Here is an 18,560-nt window from a genome sequence, read left to right as displayed (position 1 = left end):
GACAGGAATAAAGTTGGAAAACTGGCTTTCATATATTAACACACTTAAAGCGGGCGAAAATAGGGTCCCATTCCAGAAAAAGTATTTTGCTTTGTACCAATATATATTAAAGCCTCCTTTGCAACACAACTCCATAAACTGAAGTTAAAGTCAGTTTTGGGTAATGTTTTATGTGTAAAAAATGTACATACATTATTACATTAAAAAAAAATGGTTTTCACTTTCGCACAAATCATTACAAAAAAAGAACGATTTCCTCATCTCCAGTGCCGTAAGTGCAAGGATTTATTACCCATACTACAGGCTTAGTACAGTTTAATTTTTATTAAATATTCTTCCACACAAAAGACAAGAAAAATATGTAAAAAAAGTGGGTGTGTCAAGCCTACGCAAGACAGAAGTGAAACTTCTAGTATTCCTCTCTCTCTATTTTCATTTCATCAAAAATTAAATGAATTAATTAAATGAACTACAACTATAAATGTAAATGTAAACGCAACACAAAACGCGAACACAACTTATCACAGCGGGAGCACGCTGCTAACTGATTCACTGGCCGTGGTGGGCGTGGCCGCGCAAGTGCGCTACCGGCCGACCTGCTAAACCGAACTCGTATCTCGCTCGTAACTCAAAGCAAAACGTTCGTGAGCGGCTCCCCCACCTCAACAAGCGCATATGGTGAGAGAGGGACAGTGAACGGTGAGCGGTGGTGGGGGTACCCGCATTTTCGTGTCGATCCTGACTCGGTTTTACTCCGTCCCCGAAAATCCATTACGCGCCTAAAGAAGTTTCACTTCAACAATGGGTATCACATTGTTTACATATTTATAGTTGGTACCCTTACAAAAAGATTTGTATATAATATTCATATAGAATTATCGGACAGCAATGACTTTGCAACCATTCAAGTAGGACCAACGTAAAAGATAGAACTGCCCTTCCCGCCGGAAGTGTGTTAATAGGGGTAATTTTATAAGAATCTCTGTATTCTATATCAACATAATATGTATATTATGAATATTATTCATCACTTACACAAAGCTTGGAAAGTTGGGTAAATACAAAGATGCTCTAACACTTACATTTAACATTTAATAAGATGCATTAATGGAACATTTAAACAAATGCATCATCACAGCATAGTGCATAACACAAAGCAGCTGGCATCAGTTGGAAAGTTTAGACTTTACAGCTATACTATGATACAATTGTAGAAATATTGTATTACAATACATACATATTACGTATTCAGTTTTCTCATGGTCAAAGGATGTCAATAATTGCTTTAGTCTGGACCATCCACTGAGACATGCAGTGAACAACCTGCATGAAGTGCCGCTGATGAAGCTAGGGTGCGGTGAAACCACCGAACAACTAATAAACCCTGTAGAGATATTATTGCCAAAAATTATGCAATTAACACTATACAGTTCTACTTCTACTAGGAAAATTATGATTTTATGACTTCCAACAACCCATTTTTTAAATTATGATTGGGACAAAATTTGCCATTGTATTAAATGCATTGTAACAGGTTTTTTCATTTTTAAACTTGTGGTTTACCATTACCACATAAACATTCAACATTTTATTGATTAATAAATATTTCAATTTAAATTCCTTGTATTGCAGTTTATGCCTACAAGCTCAGTATACATATTGTGTATACATATATAGCTCACTCTATATCCTTTAGCGTAAGTGATACTTCATCAATAATATAACAAATCCCTCATTACATTACTTACAAGCTTGGGCCTGAAAAAATAATGGACATTCCTCAATGAGCATTCAAAGTAACAGAATCAATTTTGTTGATACATTATTTTTAAGTAGGTAAACATTAATAGACCTTGTATTTTCAGGCGAGCTAAGTAGGCATGTAAATTTGTACATTTTTCAAAAAACCCGCTCACTTTGTGAACGGTATTGTATATTATTTAAAGTTAAGGAGAAAATATTTACAATTTTCAGAAGAAAAGCATGGTGACATATTATTTTGTAAATAGGAGGATGATAATAATTCTAGGCCATAACTTATTTGATTCATAACCGTTACTACAAGATTTGGTTAAGAAATATACATTTTGGATTTCAGTGTTTGGAGGTAGGAAATATATTATATCATTATTATCAATAGGACATATTGAAAGGATGGTATAAACACTAAAAATACATAAATATGGCTCTACTGTGATGGCTTTTGTGTTGCATTCATTTCTAATTTAAAAACACTTAAATGTACATTTTAAAATTTGGCCTCTTTTAACTTAGCTTATACTCTGTTATGTGACAGATTGGAGCAGTACTTATACCGTGTTGGGTTACCATGAAAAGATGCTATGCTTTTTAAATGCTTAAAATATTTAATGACTTTCATTGTGAAATTTGGCGTAGATTTTAATAAAGAAAAGAGTAGAAATTCCCGCAGCAAATCCATCAGCGCACATGTCATCTTGAAATCCAGTTAACGGTGACATAATTGCTGCGGCAGAAGTAAAATTTAATTAATCCAATACCGAATGCCCTCTGAATATTAAAAATCACCGAAGATCCCGATAGGGTTTCTTCGGTTCCTAATTGCATTTGGAGCAAAATAAATCATCACTGGAAATGTGGTTAAATTTGTTTTGTTTAATATTAGCTGCCATAATCTATTTTATATCCACAAAAGTGGTTAGATATGACATACGCAAAGATGCACTGGCATAGACGAGAAGTGGTCGGTAACAAATTACTTGAAGAAATAATAGCCGAAGTAATATAGCCAACAAGATTGTATCCTTTCTAGCATACAATAAAAGAGTTCACCTATCGAAGGTGTTTATATTTGACATAAATTCTTGCATTATGACTTGTGATGCAAAATTAATTAGTGATAAAATACAAGCATTTAAAAATAGTAACGCATCCTTCCGTGATGACCCTTTACATGGGTAGTGTCTTTTTAACTGCCTTTGCTCTAACAAGTAGAAGAGGTAGGATAGCCTATGTGGAGGTGACTCCCTTTCGGGCCACCAGGAGGTTTAGGACGGGGTGTTTTTTGATGTAGCTAACAGCCTTTTTGTGGGTCACCATTGTGAAATCGTAGCCGTTGCATTGGAGTATTTTGTCGTGCATTCTCAAACCCGATTTTGCCGCCGGGCTGCCGTCATAAACCGCCGTCACATATATGCCCTGAAATATAAGTAAAAACCAGTTATAAAAATATATCACCTTGACAATAATAATTGTTTACATTAACCTTACGACCTTTCCACTCCTAGGCCCCGGACAGTACAGACTCGGACAGACTCCTAGGCCAATGAAATTGATTACTTGTTCAAGAAAAAATATTTATATTTGAAAATGTTTGATCAATTTCACCAAAAGGAAAAATTGACTTTACTTCGGGCGCACAGAAACGTCTGCAACACACTTCTATCGGCTTATTGTTACGCAATATAATCCCAACACTTAACAAAATCAAGAAATGGAAAGAGAAAAAAAGAGTGGAAGATACTATCAGTATCGCCCTGGTGTGACCACCTTTCAGAATTGAAACATTGCTTGAAATGGCTTTAGCCACATTGTTTGGTGACCAGATCTGAATAGCCAGGTAATTTCCCACCTTCCTCTTCCCCACTACCTTCGGTCTCACAACACATACCCAAATTGGGGATGCCGTAGTCTCACTGGCTCCAGACTGTCGGGAGCACTTGGGACTCTTGTATGGTACATATATGTATAAAATAAAATATACTAAATGTTTAGAATGACTTATAATGAGAAAAATAAAAATCTCCCGTGAGCAACATGTGTTTTCATTTTTAATTTGTCAGTCTTCATTTCAAGCAATGTTTCAATTATGAATGGTGGTCTTTCACCAGGGAGATACTGAGAGTATCTTCCAATATGAACTGGAAATATGCTATATATTATTTTGAATGAATTAATTGTGAAAAACACAAATTAATTGAATTGATTTGCGCACGCCGGGATTTAAACCCCCGCGGTCAAGAGCCTTACCCTTTACCCCTCAACCATGGAGGCCGCATTATATTATAGACTCGAAAAGGGTTGGGATTCTGTATATTAATAATTAAGTATAAGAAATGGAAAAGATCATTACATTAATAATAATATTTGAATGATTTAAATAGCCCCATTTTTGTGCAAAATCACCTGAAGGGCGATTGTCTGTAAATTAATAATTATTAAGTATAAGAATTGGAAAAGATCATTACATTGTCTGTATATTAATAACTAACAAATCGGCATACCTGCCACCAAGATTGGGGGGCTGCACTTTTTTCGCATTGGCATATTGCCCGCTCCATTGGGGCGACTAAAACTTTTCCCACATACTTAGATAGTTCACAATAAAATTATAATCTATTCAAAAGTATAAAAAGTTTTTAATTTGGGGAAATATGGGGTGCAATCATAGACATATGAATATTAGTAGACCAGCCCTAAGTGATTAAAAGCGTATTATCCCCACTCCCCATACCGGTTCCATTGGAGCCGGCTGTGCTCGCGTATGGCCTCAAGTGAAATTTGAAAACGTGACGTCATCATTCTTGTGCGAACTATGGTCGAGGCATCATCGGTTCATTTTACGAAATAACACGGCAAAATGTTGACTTGTACTATGAAAACTTGTAAAAATAGATATGAAAAAGAGAATAAACCCAATTGTCGTATTACATTCCATATATAAGCATTATTTTACTTTATTTTAAGCATATTTTTTTTTTTTTTTTTTTTTTTTTTTATTTATTATAAATTTTTAAAGATACAAGTTTTATGCAGTCCCACAAAGCTGTCACACATGACGGCTTGTCTGTAGGTTCTACAAATAATATATATAAACATTTTTAATTTTTAATACATGTATGACACAAAATTATACAATAAACAATATCACAAAATAATATATATCAAAGTACCTACCTATATACAAATTATTTAGGCAGGTACGTTGAGATGTTCAGGAATACATCAATAATAATGTTCAGAGATACATTGATTCGTCGCTTATTAGCCAACGCTTAGTGTTTTTGGGGCAGGGTTTCTCATTATTCTGAGGTTTAAAAGAATTATTAAATTTATTGAAAATCTCTGGTATTAAATATTTAAGCGTTCGGCTTCCATACTTATTTGTTACTCTTGGAATAATGAGGCCCTTATTTTCAGTGAATCTTGTTGTGTGATTATGCACCGGTTGCTTTTTATATTTGCTATCTCCCTCATTATCCATTATAATAATGTACCAAAGAAGACCCTTTATTGGAAGTAGGCCCTCAGGCCATCGTATAATATGAATCAGTTGTTACTATGACATCGAGAAACGTCTGGACGCGAAACACATAGCTGGTTGGTTGCTGGGAAGTAAATTATGAACTTTTATAAAAGTGTCTTAACTAAATACTTAAACGAAATATTCGACTCTGAAAATAGAACCGAATTTTTTTGCCGAATTTGGACTTCGCAAATTTGTTCATAACGTGGCGAGTAATTTGCGCTCCCATGTAAAAATGTCTATTCATTCAAAAGCAGATTTTACTTTTAAGAAGTAAATGGTTATATTATAATGCGAGATGCCTATTTACTGTCAGATTGATTTATTGACGAATCACAGTCAGCTTCACTCCCTTCGTTCTTCAACAGTTGATTTTACCCCTCGCCATTATCTTCTCGTCTATTAATTCCTATGTCTGTGGGTGCAATACTGCACAGTAATAAACCTTCTCAAGTATGCAAAGATGTCACAAATAAAAATTAGTATGACGATGGGTTAAGTATAAGAAATGGAAAAGATCATTACATTGTCTGTATATCCTTGGGGGCTTTTACGGAAGTCCTGGTCTATCCCCCCTCCGATCTTAAAGCCACACATCACCACCTCTCTTCCATCCACGTCTAAACTGTTCTCTTTATGTAAAGTAATAGGTATCTGAAACAAGTAGAGATAATAACAGAGACAAATAAACATAGTTTACATCATAGTCTACACATCTTCCCTGATGATGGACACGAGAGAAAGAATACCTGAAAATCAATCATTAGTAAGTAGAGATATACTAGTCCCAGGCAGAAATCGTATGCACGTCATCGACAATCGACCTAAAAGCCGTTCATAAAAATCTTTATTCTCACACATTTTGTATGAAAATGAAAAAGACGGAAGATACTAGAAAGTCAAATGTCCTTAATCATATTTCTATAGGCATTTCTTTAACATATATGTTTCTTTGGAATTGTATAAATGTTATGGTATTGCCAGTTACAAAGAACAAATTAATAAATTAACCCCGAAAACAATTACAATTTTGGGGTTAATAAGCGAAATGGCAGCAAAAATGGCCGATATTTCTGGAGAAAATAGAATTCTCAAGGAAATTACGGGTAACAATAAGCAATACCAAAATTTGGGGAAAAAAATTATTATCACTCCGAAAGAAGAGCAGACCACGGAGAAAACCGAAGAGGATATTAAAAAACAAATTGATCCAATTGAAACAGGAGTGATGGGAATAAAAAATGCAAAGGATGGTAAAATAATTGTTACATGTAGAAATAGTCAGCATATTGAAAAACTACAGGAAGACATAAAAATAAAGTTCTGTGAAAAATATACAACGAAGATCCCGGATAAAAGATTCCCATCAATAAAAGTCGTTGGAGTAACACATAAAATGGATGAAAAAGAAATCGTTCAGAACATAAAAATTCAGAACGAGTTTCCAGAAGAACCACAAAAAATGGAAGTAACTGTAATAAAAAACAAGAAATTAAAAACAGGAGAAGAATATATAAAATATTTGGAAGTAGATACACAAACACATGGAATAATGTTGCAAATGCAAAAAATAAATATTGGATGGGAAAGGGTCAGAGTATTTGATGCATTTGACATTAAGCGCTGCTATAAATGCTACGGGTTCAACCATAAAGGGAGTGTGGGGGCAAGAACTGTCTGCCAGCCTAAAATAATATTTTAATACGGAAACACTGTTTCACGGATGGCAACCCGACGTGAAACAGAGCTCGCTGCCAATCCATTACCGACGAGCATTCCTGTTTCTCTGATCTGACCTGGCGGTCGACATCTCTTGATTCCTACTAAATCCTTCTGATATTCTAATCGTGTAATAGTGTAACGTGTTTGCAATAAACTTAAATTATCAACTACATCTGTTTCACTCTATCATAACCTACACTATACACATTTATTGGCAGTTACAAGGTAAGTACACGCACTACACCTAAGCCAAATTGGTGACCCATCGACTCAGAACAATATACCGACTTTAGTATTTTAAAATCATTTTGCAACATTCCGTCACCGCCAAGGATCAGAAAAGAGAAACAGCAATCCCGGGCAAGATCAGTAAGTAAAATCCAATTCATATATCTCTTACAAATCAATTTTTTAATATAAATGCTAGTAAATGTCCCGGTAATTTAAGGAAATATACACGTGGTATAGTTCCCATCAATACCCTATTTTGTCAATCAATCCCTAGCTTGAAATGTTTTACTATTTTTATGAAAATTAAGTGCGTGTTAAAATTAATTTCAGTGAGAACGATCCTGAAATCAGGCTGTCAACAACGTGGCTAACCATGGCATCATAATCTTGCGATGAATTACAACCTACCCACTACAACCTACAACGGCAGCATCTACTCCCCGGACAAGGAAGATGACGCAACAATCCACGTGGACAACCTGCAGTTGAACAAGCCAACCTACCCACATATCTCAATCAAGTAACCTATATCACGATTTCTTATTGCCATTTCGCAAAACAATGAATTGTTCAGCATACCTACATAATCATGTTTTAGATATACATTATTGTAGTGATATTAAGGTTATTGTCCAATAATTGCCAAACCTTACTTTGAGGTAATTTAACATCATACTATTTTGTAATAACAAATTTAAATTATTATTGCACTATATAATAATAGCGCCATATTTGCATATCGGTATTTCACAATAACTTACGTGACGCGGTTTGCATCTTCACTAAAATACAATACAAACGCGAACTCGCTAATAACTTGCTAAGATATCCGGTAGATGGAATAGATTCTTACACAGTATTCTCTAGTTTTTTTGGATTTTTTATGTCTTGCATAACGTATTACGTAACATATTATTGGAAATGACCTCATCGGAAGAAACAAACATACCCGTAACATATTATTGGAAATGACCTCATCGGAAGAAACAAACATACCTTCATCGTTTCAAGAACCTGTAACAATTTCTCAAGATAAGTTGAACAATATGGAAGACCAACGCGCAGCACATTCGGAAGCAGATGTACATCATGTATTTTACCTACAAAAACAAATACTAAAGCTGCCCCTTCAAATGGAACAAATCAAACCAGTCATCAATTAGAGAGAAACACAAGCAATAACCCGCGCATCTTCATCGCGCGAAGGACAATATTCCCGGCTCTGCTCATGGACTCCATCGGGACATCATTGTAGCGCCCAGGTCCCGGGAATCATCCCTGGCCAGCCTACATCGGATCTGAACGCCCTGGTTCCAGCAATCTGACCAGCGCTTCATCCATACATCGCGACCACAACGAGGACACGCAAAATCCTCACTGGTCCAAACAACTCCCGCTCAATCGCCTGCAAGGTCCACTGTACCTTCGGCCTTTCCGTCAGCACTGGCGTACTTGAAGAACCACGTTCTTCCCCAGTGCCTGATCATCATCGAGTCCGGTCACCAGCGCCCGGCGTCGACACACTGACCCGCGCTTGACCAACAAACCGCAAAGCAAACCATCGCCCGCACCCGGAGAATTCTATATCTGTCACATCATCTCTCAGCACGACTACCGCTTATCACCCACAAGCAATAACCAGTTTAAAAGCATCTTTCATGGCAAGTGGTGAGCAAAACTGGATGGAAACCCTCCCACTTATATTACCAGCCTGAGATCTACCGTTCGTGAGGAATTGAAATGTTCGCCAGCCGAACTAACTAATGGAAGACTTCCTTGCGATAATCACACATCTGTTCCAGACCAACCTGAAGCAAAAACAACAACAAGATCAGGTCGTCAAGTCCATTTTCCAAAAAGTTACGGTACATACTAATGCATAAAAGACACAACTTTTCTTACATATAAATTTTCTGCAACTCATGATAGAAACATTGATTAAGAATCTACTCTTGCTATCGATTTAAAGATTGAATTCCATATACCAACATTTATATTCTCTAAATTAATGTTACATACATAATATTTAAGCGTTCAAGTTCTTGATGAAAACCTGACCTTTATATTATAATTACTTTGCAAATTACCACGTTTTTTACAATTTTATAAAAAACCTTATTACGGTGAATACTTTCATCCTTTAAAACCATGAAGTGATACCATGTAATCGCACAAAGTTACCTAGCTAACTTTTAACTTACCACTATATGTGATGACTCTGTTATAAATATAAATGCTTTTAACCATGTTAGATCAAATGTACTGATCACGCATTCTGATGTAACATGTCGTTGAGACCTATATGTATTATTATTAATTTTTTTACAGAATTGAACCATTGTCATTTGTTCGTAAGAAAACATAGCCATTTGATAATATTATCAATACAAACACATTCTACGAACATGTGACAGTTGTTTTTTGTTATATTTTTAGTTACCTTGTAATCTCAAAGATAAACATTTAGAGTTATGTACTCACAGCCATGCTATTGCTAAATGTACTTTTACAAAAACATTTAAATATGTATTTTTTTTCCTTTTTTACACCTTTTTTCCATAACACGGATATAAATAATTTTATAATATAGTGACATTAATCGTCGTTTCCTTTTGTTCAAAGATTGAAGAAACACTTATGTTCATACTTTATACATTGATATCATGTTCCTATATTATAAGACAAATTTGTAGTTATTTAAATATGTAATAAATAATATTTAGAATAATCAACTTTAAAATAACTCAATAATTGACAACTCATGCTCCGAACACTGTTTGTAGACGCATTATTAAAAATATATACAAATGGAAATAGATTCCTACTTTTTATTTTATAATTAACTTATGCTTAATTTCATAACATGCTCCGACAACACTGTTCGTAGATGCATTACCATATAAAAAGGTTTAGATAAGTTAAATAATAACCACTTGTGTCAAATGTTGTAATACCATTTATTGTTTTCAAACATTAAAGTATTAAATGCACTCTGTTTGCAACTTTTGGTTTTGAAAATAAATACAAAACATACAATTGTCGATGCAGTAAATGCTCCAATTATAAATATAAAATTTTGTCGATGCAGTAAATGCTCCAATTATAAATATAAAATTTTGTCGATGCAGTAAATGCTCCAATTATAAATGTAAAATTTTGTCGATGCAGTAAATGCTCCAAGAAAAACATACAGTTCGTAGATGCAGTACATGCTCCGAACATGTAATTATATCAACACATTTTTAAAAAAAGGATTTAACTTTCAAATAATGTTATTATTAGGAATTTGTTCATGACTATGCGTTCACAAACATATAAATGTATTGTTCATAAAGTAACTTCACCATTTAAGAGATATCTTTCTGAACGCATAGGCTTATGTTATTTTGCGATGACGTCACACACCGAATTTGTTTATATTATGTAACCGACGTCATGCAAATTTTGTGATATGTATATATTTTTTCTAGAACCCCTAATTTTTTCTTTTATGTATCGTTGACACTGGGGGGAAGGTATGTGGGGGCAAGAACTGTCTGCCAGCCTAAAATAATATTTTAATACGGAAACACTGTTTCACGGATGGCAACCCGACGTGAAACAGAGCTCGCTGCCAATCCATTACCGACGAGCATTCCTGTTTCTCTGATCTGACCTGGCGGTCGACATCTCTTGATTCCTACTAAATCCTTCTGATATTCTAATCGTGTAATAGTGTAACGTGTTTGCAATAAACTTAAATTATCAACTACATCTGTTTCACTCTATCATAACCTACACTATACACATTTATTGGCAGTTACAAGGTAAGTACACGCACTACACGTAAGCCAAAGGAGCGAATGTAAAAAAGACTCCTTTGTATGCCCTAAATGTACAGGTGGTCATAAAAGTGAAGAATGCAAGGCTATTAGAGGAACAGAAAAGTGTAATAATTGTATTAATACTAAAAACAAGTTGAAGATAAACCTAGACTCAAATCATCCAGCGTGGAGCTTCGAATGTCCAGTATACAAAAGGAAATTGGAATTGGAGAAGAAAAAGGTAAATTTTTTATAAAAAGCAACCAACTGCAAGGAATCATTTATTTAAATATTCAAAGTCTGATAGCCAATAATGAAGAAATCCAGATACTGATTGAACGAAATGATCCTGCACTTGTAATGTTAAGCGAGACTCACATAACATGCGATATTGAAGACAGCGAAGTTACTTTTCAAGGATATACAACAATACGCTGTGATTCCTACAGTAGACACACAGGGGGAGCAATAATAATTATCAAAAAAGACATAATATATGAAGTTATTTCCAACACAAAATACGAAAAGAACTGCTGGATACTAGCGATCAGGATAACTTCTGGATATAAGAAAGGAGTATACGGAGTCATTTACCATTCTCCAAATGCAAGTACAAAAGACTTTTTATCATTTATAGAGAACTGGTGCACCCAAAACCTAGAAGAGGAAGAAGATAATATCCTAACTGGTGACTTTAATATAAATTTCAAAAATTTGAATGATACATATACTAAAAGACTTAAAAAAATTATCCAAGCATCGGGAATGAAACAACTTGTTAAAAGTGAGACACGAATAACGGATAAATCCAGGACGTTAATTGACCTTGTCATATCCAACAGATTAGATTTGAATGTAAAAGTTCTAGATGAGCCAAAAATAACCGACCATAACCTTATCCAGATTACAGATAACACAAAAAGAACTAATACGAAAACCAGCAAAGTAATAAAATACAGAAATTATAAAAAATATAACAGTGAAAGGTTAATTGAACTTCTGGGTGATATGAATGAACTTCATCAAATGGAATTTAATGAAAAGTCTAAATCATTAATAAATAACCTTCAAGAAGTAATCGACCAGTTAATACCAATCCAAACTACTAAAATAAGAGGAACAAATAAATGGTATAACATAGAACTACAATCAATACAATATGAAAGAGATAGACTGTACAAAATTGCAAAAATCTCAAAAAACTCACAAGACTGGAAAGCATTCAAAAATGCAAGAAATAAATACTCAAAACAACTGAAAGTTTGTAAGAACGATTACTTCAAAAATAAAATTATCTGTGAAAAGGGAGACACTAAAAAAATGTGGAAAACCATAAAAGGATTAATGCAAACTGAAGATAAAGGGATGAAACATGACATTGAATTTCCACATCAGATACAGGGTAGCATACAGAACTGCTTCAACAAATATTTTGTAAACAGCATAACGGAATTACATCAGAGTATACCAAAACTGAAGGAAGACAACCGCGTGAGAAATGTTCCCCTAAACCGAGAAAAACTTGTGTTTAAAGAGATTGATGAAACATATCTTTTACAGATTCTAAACAGCACCAAATCAAAAGAGAGTCCAAATGGAATAAGTTTTACAGTTTTAAAGGATGCAATGCCAGTGATAGGACCTCATCTACTGAACATAATAAATGAATCGTTAAGAAGTGGAAAATTTCCAAACACATGGAAAACATCCATTGTGATCCCGATTCCGAAAGTTGTTAATACCAGAAAATGTGAAGAATTTAGACCTATAAATATGTTACCAAAATACGAACAGGTACTAGAAATTGTAATAAAGAAACAACTCGTTGAGTATTTGGAAAAACATCATATATTATGTGACGAACAATCAGGATTCCGTAATAATAACTCTTGTGAAGCTGCAATAAACATTGTGATTGATACATGGAAGAAAGAAACAGATAATAAAAAAATCACCATTGCAACATTCTTAGATTTTAAAAGAGCATTTGAAACGATAGAAAGGAAAAAACTTTTGGAAAAATTAGAAGATATAGGTCTTTCTGAAGTAGCTCTAAATCTTTTCAAAGAATATCTGGATGAAAGAAAACAGGTAACAAAAGTGGAAAGCTTAGAATCAGAACCGATAGAAAACAACCTCGGTGTTCCACAAGGGTCGGTATTAGGTCCAATTCTATTCATTATTTACATTAATGATATAATTAAAACCATAAAACATTGCAAAATTAGATTATTTGCAGACGATACATTAATCTATATTTCATGTGAAGAGTACATAGATGCAATCAATAAATTAAATGAAGACCTACAAAATATAGCGAAATGGCTGAAATTAAACAAATTAAAACTGAATGTCAACAAAACAAAATATATGGAAATAGGCAACAAAACGCATAACACAGAGTTAAAATTGACAATTAATGACGAAAAAATTGAAAAAGTAAATGAAATTAAGTACCTGGGTGTGATACTAGATTCAAAACTAACTTTCGCAGCAAATTTTGAATATGTGCTAAAGAAGGTATCTAAAAAAGTCAATTTTCTTAGAAGATTAAGAAATAAACTAAATGGAAACACTACAGAGCTGATTTATAAAACTATAGTTGCTCCACATTTAGATTATTGCTCTACTATGTTGTATTTGGCCAATGAAGGAAACTTGAACAAGCTAGATGTTATACAGAATAGAGCTATGAGATGTATACTAGGAAAAGGAAAATACGCAAGCATAGATCAAATGAGAGAACAGCTAAATTGGATTTCTATAAAAAAGAGACTATTATTTAATGTGTTAATTTTTGTACATAAAATCATGAACAACCAAATGCCAAAATATTTTAAGGATGAAATTGTTTTTAATAGAGATGTTCATAATTACGAAACCAGAAATGTAAATAGGATTAGATTGCCACATATGAAAAAAACAAAATCACAGAACTGCCTAATGTACAAAGGACTAAAAATGTATGATGAAATGCCTGAAAGTCTGAAGAATGAATGTATTTAAAAAGAAATGTTATATTTATTGTAAAAATATGTAAAATTACAAAATGAAATATGATCTTGTTTATATTAGTTTATATTCAAATGTATAAACTAACTCAATAAATAATAAAAAAAAAAAAATAAAAAAAAGTTATAAAACAAACAAACCTTAAATCCTTTATTTCATAAAATTCACACAGGATGGGGTAAACATTTGACATTAATTACATACTTATTCATTCATAATTTTATCATAAAAATAATGTGATATTACCGTTTTAAAGTTTCTGTCCGGGACGACTTAGTTCTAGATTTGTAACCCTTTGAATTCAAATGTCATAATAAAACGGTAATGCGACTATGCCACCTTGAAAATTGGAATTTTTTAAAAACTTATATAAACATATAGTATAGGATCCCTTAAAGAACGACCGTCACCGAGATGTTTATTTGATGAAACGTATTTTATATTTAATTTAATATGTCAATAAATATATTGCATATCGGTTGCCTAGCAAATTTTAGTCCAGGGTATGATTAATTAATAATTAAAAAAAATAATTTTTTTAAACATTTCACCGGTTTGATTATTATACAAATTCTATACCAATCGAAAGTACGAAACCCATAGAATATGCAAACGGTTGCCTACTCTTTTCCGGTCACAACTCGTGCACTCTGTGCACTCTAGACTAGATGGTACCTTGCACGAGCCTTTCAATCCTACGATCTTCCCTAACCTGCCTCCTTTCATTGAACCAGAAATTTTGCATAATGAACGACATTATTAAAAAAATACGTATATCGACAGCCAACCAAAGTTTTAACTGACACTCAAGACCCCACGTTATATTCGGCGGGCTTTTAGCAACCGTCGGTCGGAAGTTATCCTATCGATACATTCTCATGCTCGCAATTTTAACGATACCGTCGCTACTTTGACCATAGACAAGGAATTTTAACAATCGTCGGTTGTTATATTTTGATCGTGCTAGCATATGTCGTTAAGTGCTCATTGATGACGTATTTTAACGATATCGTATTGCTATAGGGCTATATCGACTTCTCATGCTAAGGCCCCTGAGTTCTTATAGTTTTATTTAATTCCTTAGTAAGGCTTGAAAGTGGGTCGGTAATTTGGAGTCCACACCAGGTAAAGTATTCTCTCATGTTGGAGAGAGTTCAGAAGAAATTCTTGAGATTTCTCTACATGAGGGAGTATGGCTACTACCTGTGGCTCAATCCTACTGACTTTCTTTTAGGTATGCTCGGAATGAACTATCTACGAGTCAGGAGGGATGTGCGCATTGCTACACATTTCTTCAGACTGATTCGTGGATGGTTTGAAAACTCGGTCATCATGGAGAGAATTCATTTCTATGTTCCCGATGGTTATCTCCGTCACCGACAACATAGACTATTCTATCTCCCAGCCTGCAGGACTAACTTGCTAATGGTCATGCCTGTGGGGAGAGTAATCTTGCTGTTGAACAGAAATTTTTAGCATCAATGAAGCTGTCTTTAAAAGGCAAGCTCTATTATTACTAGTATAGTTGATATACCCACTGTTTTTATTAATGTAAGAATTTTTATGACCAAATGTATTTTAAAAACGCATTAAAATGAACAATTTTGTAATGTTCTTAAAATGAATAAACTGAATTGAATTAAATTGAATAGAAGCATAGGTAGGTGATCAGAGACTGATCAGCGATTATGTATCAATTTTACTATTAATCAGTTTGGTTCACTTCTTGTCATTTATATATAATATTATATACAGGGTGTATCGGCACGTACCCGACAAACTTTAACCAGCTATTCCTTAGCATATTTGGAGTAAAAAATCTTATGTGCACTTTGCTGTCCGGTAACATTTTTTTTTAATAAAAAATTTACTATTCATACACTGTTTTATCCTTTGTCAAAGTTTGAAAACCCATCTGGTAATATTTTATTTGAATTCCGTTGAATAATGTACGTGTGTACCTATATTGGCGCGCTTTTACAATCACAACGAAATGGCACGGCACCATTCGTCTCATTTTTTACTATTATTATTTAGTGTGTGCGAAAGAGCGAAGACGCTTTTCGACATACTTGCTTATAACAGCTGTTGAACACGAAAAGCAATGCCAATGACAGTGATGGAGTGTGGAAATTTCTAATTTTTTTGTTTTTAATTGAAAAAAAAATGCTACCAGACAGCAAAGTGCCCATAACATTTTTTACTCCAAATGTGCTAAAGAATAGCTGGTTAAAGTTTGTCGGGTTAGTGCCGATACACCCTGTATACATAATATTTAACAATGGAGCCAATGTTGTAACATATCAAACATATGCAGGCTGAATTTTTATGTATTAAGATTAGAAAACAGTTAGAATTTAACCATTTGGAATGCATTTTATAATATAAGAAGTTATCCTGCCACAGACCGCCTTCTGTATAGAGAAGTTAAAATTTGTAGTTGTATGTATATTTAGATGAAAAAAATTATTGAAATTTTTTTTTCAGGTCCAAAACTATCCTATATTTCAACATGCAAACATACACTTTCACAAAATTTCATTGAAATCGGTTGGGCGGTTTCGGAAATTAGCGTTTACGAACACAGTGACATGTGATTTTTATATATTAAGATAATTTTTCACTAGGGTTTATAATCTAGTGGCAAGTTAAATCCAAAGTACCGAGTTTGCCTTCAGGTATTTCGGATATCACAAATTGCACAAAATGAGAATACTAAATGGAAAAAAGAGCCTATATCTTGAAAAACTGATAAACGCTGATATTTTTAAACTTTAAATGTGAATGATGATGAATCACCAATGTCACCAGTGAGTCATCCAAGTTGTAAATCAATTTGTGCTTACCTACCGGACTTTTTACCACTTGAGATAAGGAAATGATATGCAGCACCCAAAATGTTATAATATTTTCATGTACTGATAATTTAATTAATAACAGAGACATTGTGCATAAATACTAAAAAAAATATAATTATTGTAATAAATTCCGGAAAAACAATATACCAATAAATTTAGTATGCATTAAAAATGGTCATTTTTCTAATAAATAGTGTTTTAATTTATTTATTGTAAACTTTGGTTTTCAACCAAACAATTTAAGTGTTCACGATTTGGGTACAATACTTTACGATATACAGAACGAGATATATTATATATTATAACGAGTAATAATGCATCCGTTTTTTAATTGTTATAAAATTTTTTACAAATTTGTTACGAAATGAGTATTTTTTTAAACTCACTGGGAATAAACTTAATACATAAAAATCTCGTGTCACTGTGTTGGTACACATACACGCTAATATTCAAACCGCCCAACCGATTTCAATGAAATTTTGTGAATCTATATGGTTGGTGTAAGCTTAAAATATAGGATAGTTTCGGACCCCATAGGTGGCGCTGTTGTCGAGATATAAAAAAAGTCTTTTCAGATTTTTCATCCAAAAATACATACAACCACAAATTATCACTTCACAACATAGAAGGCGGTCTGTGGCAGGACAATGTCTGCCTGAGCCCACTAATATATTATGATTATTATTTGGTAATGTATTATCACTAAATAAATAACATGGGACCTCAGTAAGATTCCCATAAACACAAATATGATTCATCACAACGGCCAACCAAATCAAATAAGTTTTCCTGTCACGCATTGTTGTCAGAAAGAGATAGGGCAAGCCTATCTCTTCTGACGTTAATGCGTGACTTATGGAAAGCTCATGTCGATATTTTGTTACAAAATAAATTAAATAATCATTAACAGCAGAAATTTTTCAGGAATCGAGTTTAATTTCTATTATTATTATTACAAAATAAAACTTTAATTAGGTTACTCAGATTTAGAGAAATCATTATCAAAAACTCTCCGTGTGTCAGTATCAAAAATAGAATGAAAAAAATTCTCACAAATTTTGTTTTCACGTTTTTACTCAGAAAAAATAATATGACCCTGTGACAGCATGAAGCCCCACTTAAATTTAAAATCTCCCTATCTGTGTCCTTTGCCCTCACCCTCCACTTACTGAAATAAGGTGTTATATGTAAGTATGATTGTCTTTTATCGATATTTTCAGATTGAAAAAAAAAACAATTTAAATATTGAAAATACATACACTGAGGCACTCCATCGCCGTGCCCGCCTGGTGCTGAAATGCCATTTTCGCCATTTTAATGGATTTATTTAGTATGCCCCTGTTAAATATAAATATCTTTGATTTCTGGTAGTAATTTCGATAAAACTGAAGGACGGAACAGTCAAAACAAATGTTTTTATCCAAATATGTATCACACCTAGCTCCGCCCGCAAAAATCACTTTGACAAGTCTCACAACATAGCGAATGTTGCCACTATTGTAGATTGGTAGGTGTTAGTAGGTAATTTTGTAAAAAAATGGGATAATACAAATATTATGGCCCGGTATATCAAAGATTTTTAGTAATGGTATCTCTCGGCTTATCTTGCCAGGGTTTCTAGCGTAGAACAACTTAACGGACCTAGATCCT

General features: G+C 33.6%; 1 protein-coding gene across 1 annotated transcript; it reads right to left on the bottom strand.

Annotated features, from left to right (window-relative positions):
• Window positions 1-238: 238 nt before the first annotated feature.
• On the bottom strand, window positions 239-18,380 carry LOC149424879 (tax1-binding protein 3 homolog). The gene is made up of 3 exons (XM_089647613.1): window positions 18,170-18,380; window positions 5,810-5,938; window positions 239-3,177 (listed from the first exon to the last, which is right to left on the bottom strand). Exons 1-3 carry the CDS (start codon window positions 18,221-18,223, stop codon window positions 2,989-2,991), a joined length of 372 nt encoding a protein of 123 aa, XP_089503739.1. The 5' UTR covers window positions 18,224-18,380; the 3' UTR covers window positions 239-2,988.
• Window positions 18,381-18,560: the final 180 nt, after the last annotated feature.

This window comes from Hesperophylax consimilis, chromosome 3, assembly GCF_061612785.1.
Source record: "Hesperophylax consimilis isolate HC1 chromosome 3, BYU_Hcon_1.0, whole genome shotgun sequence".
NCBI classification, from domain to species: domain Eukaryota; kingdom Metazoa; phylum Arthropoda; class Insecta; order Trichoptera; family Limnephilidae; genus Hesperophylax; species Hesperophylax consimilis.
This window is presented reverse-complemented; position numbering and strand designations above follow the sequence as displayed.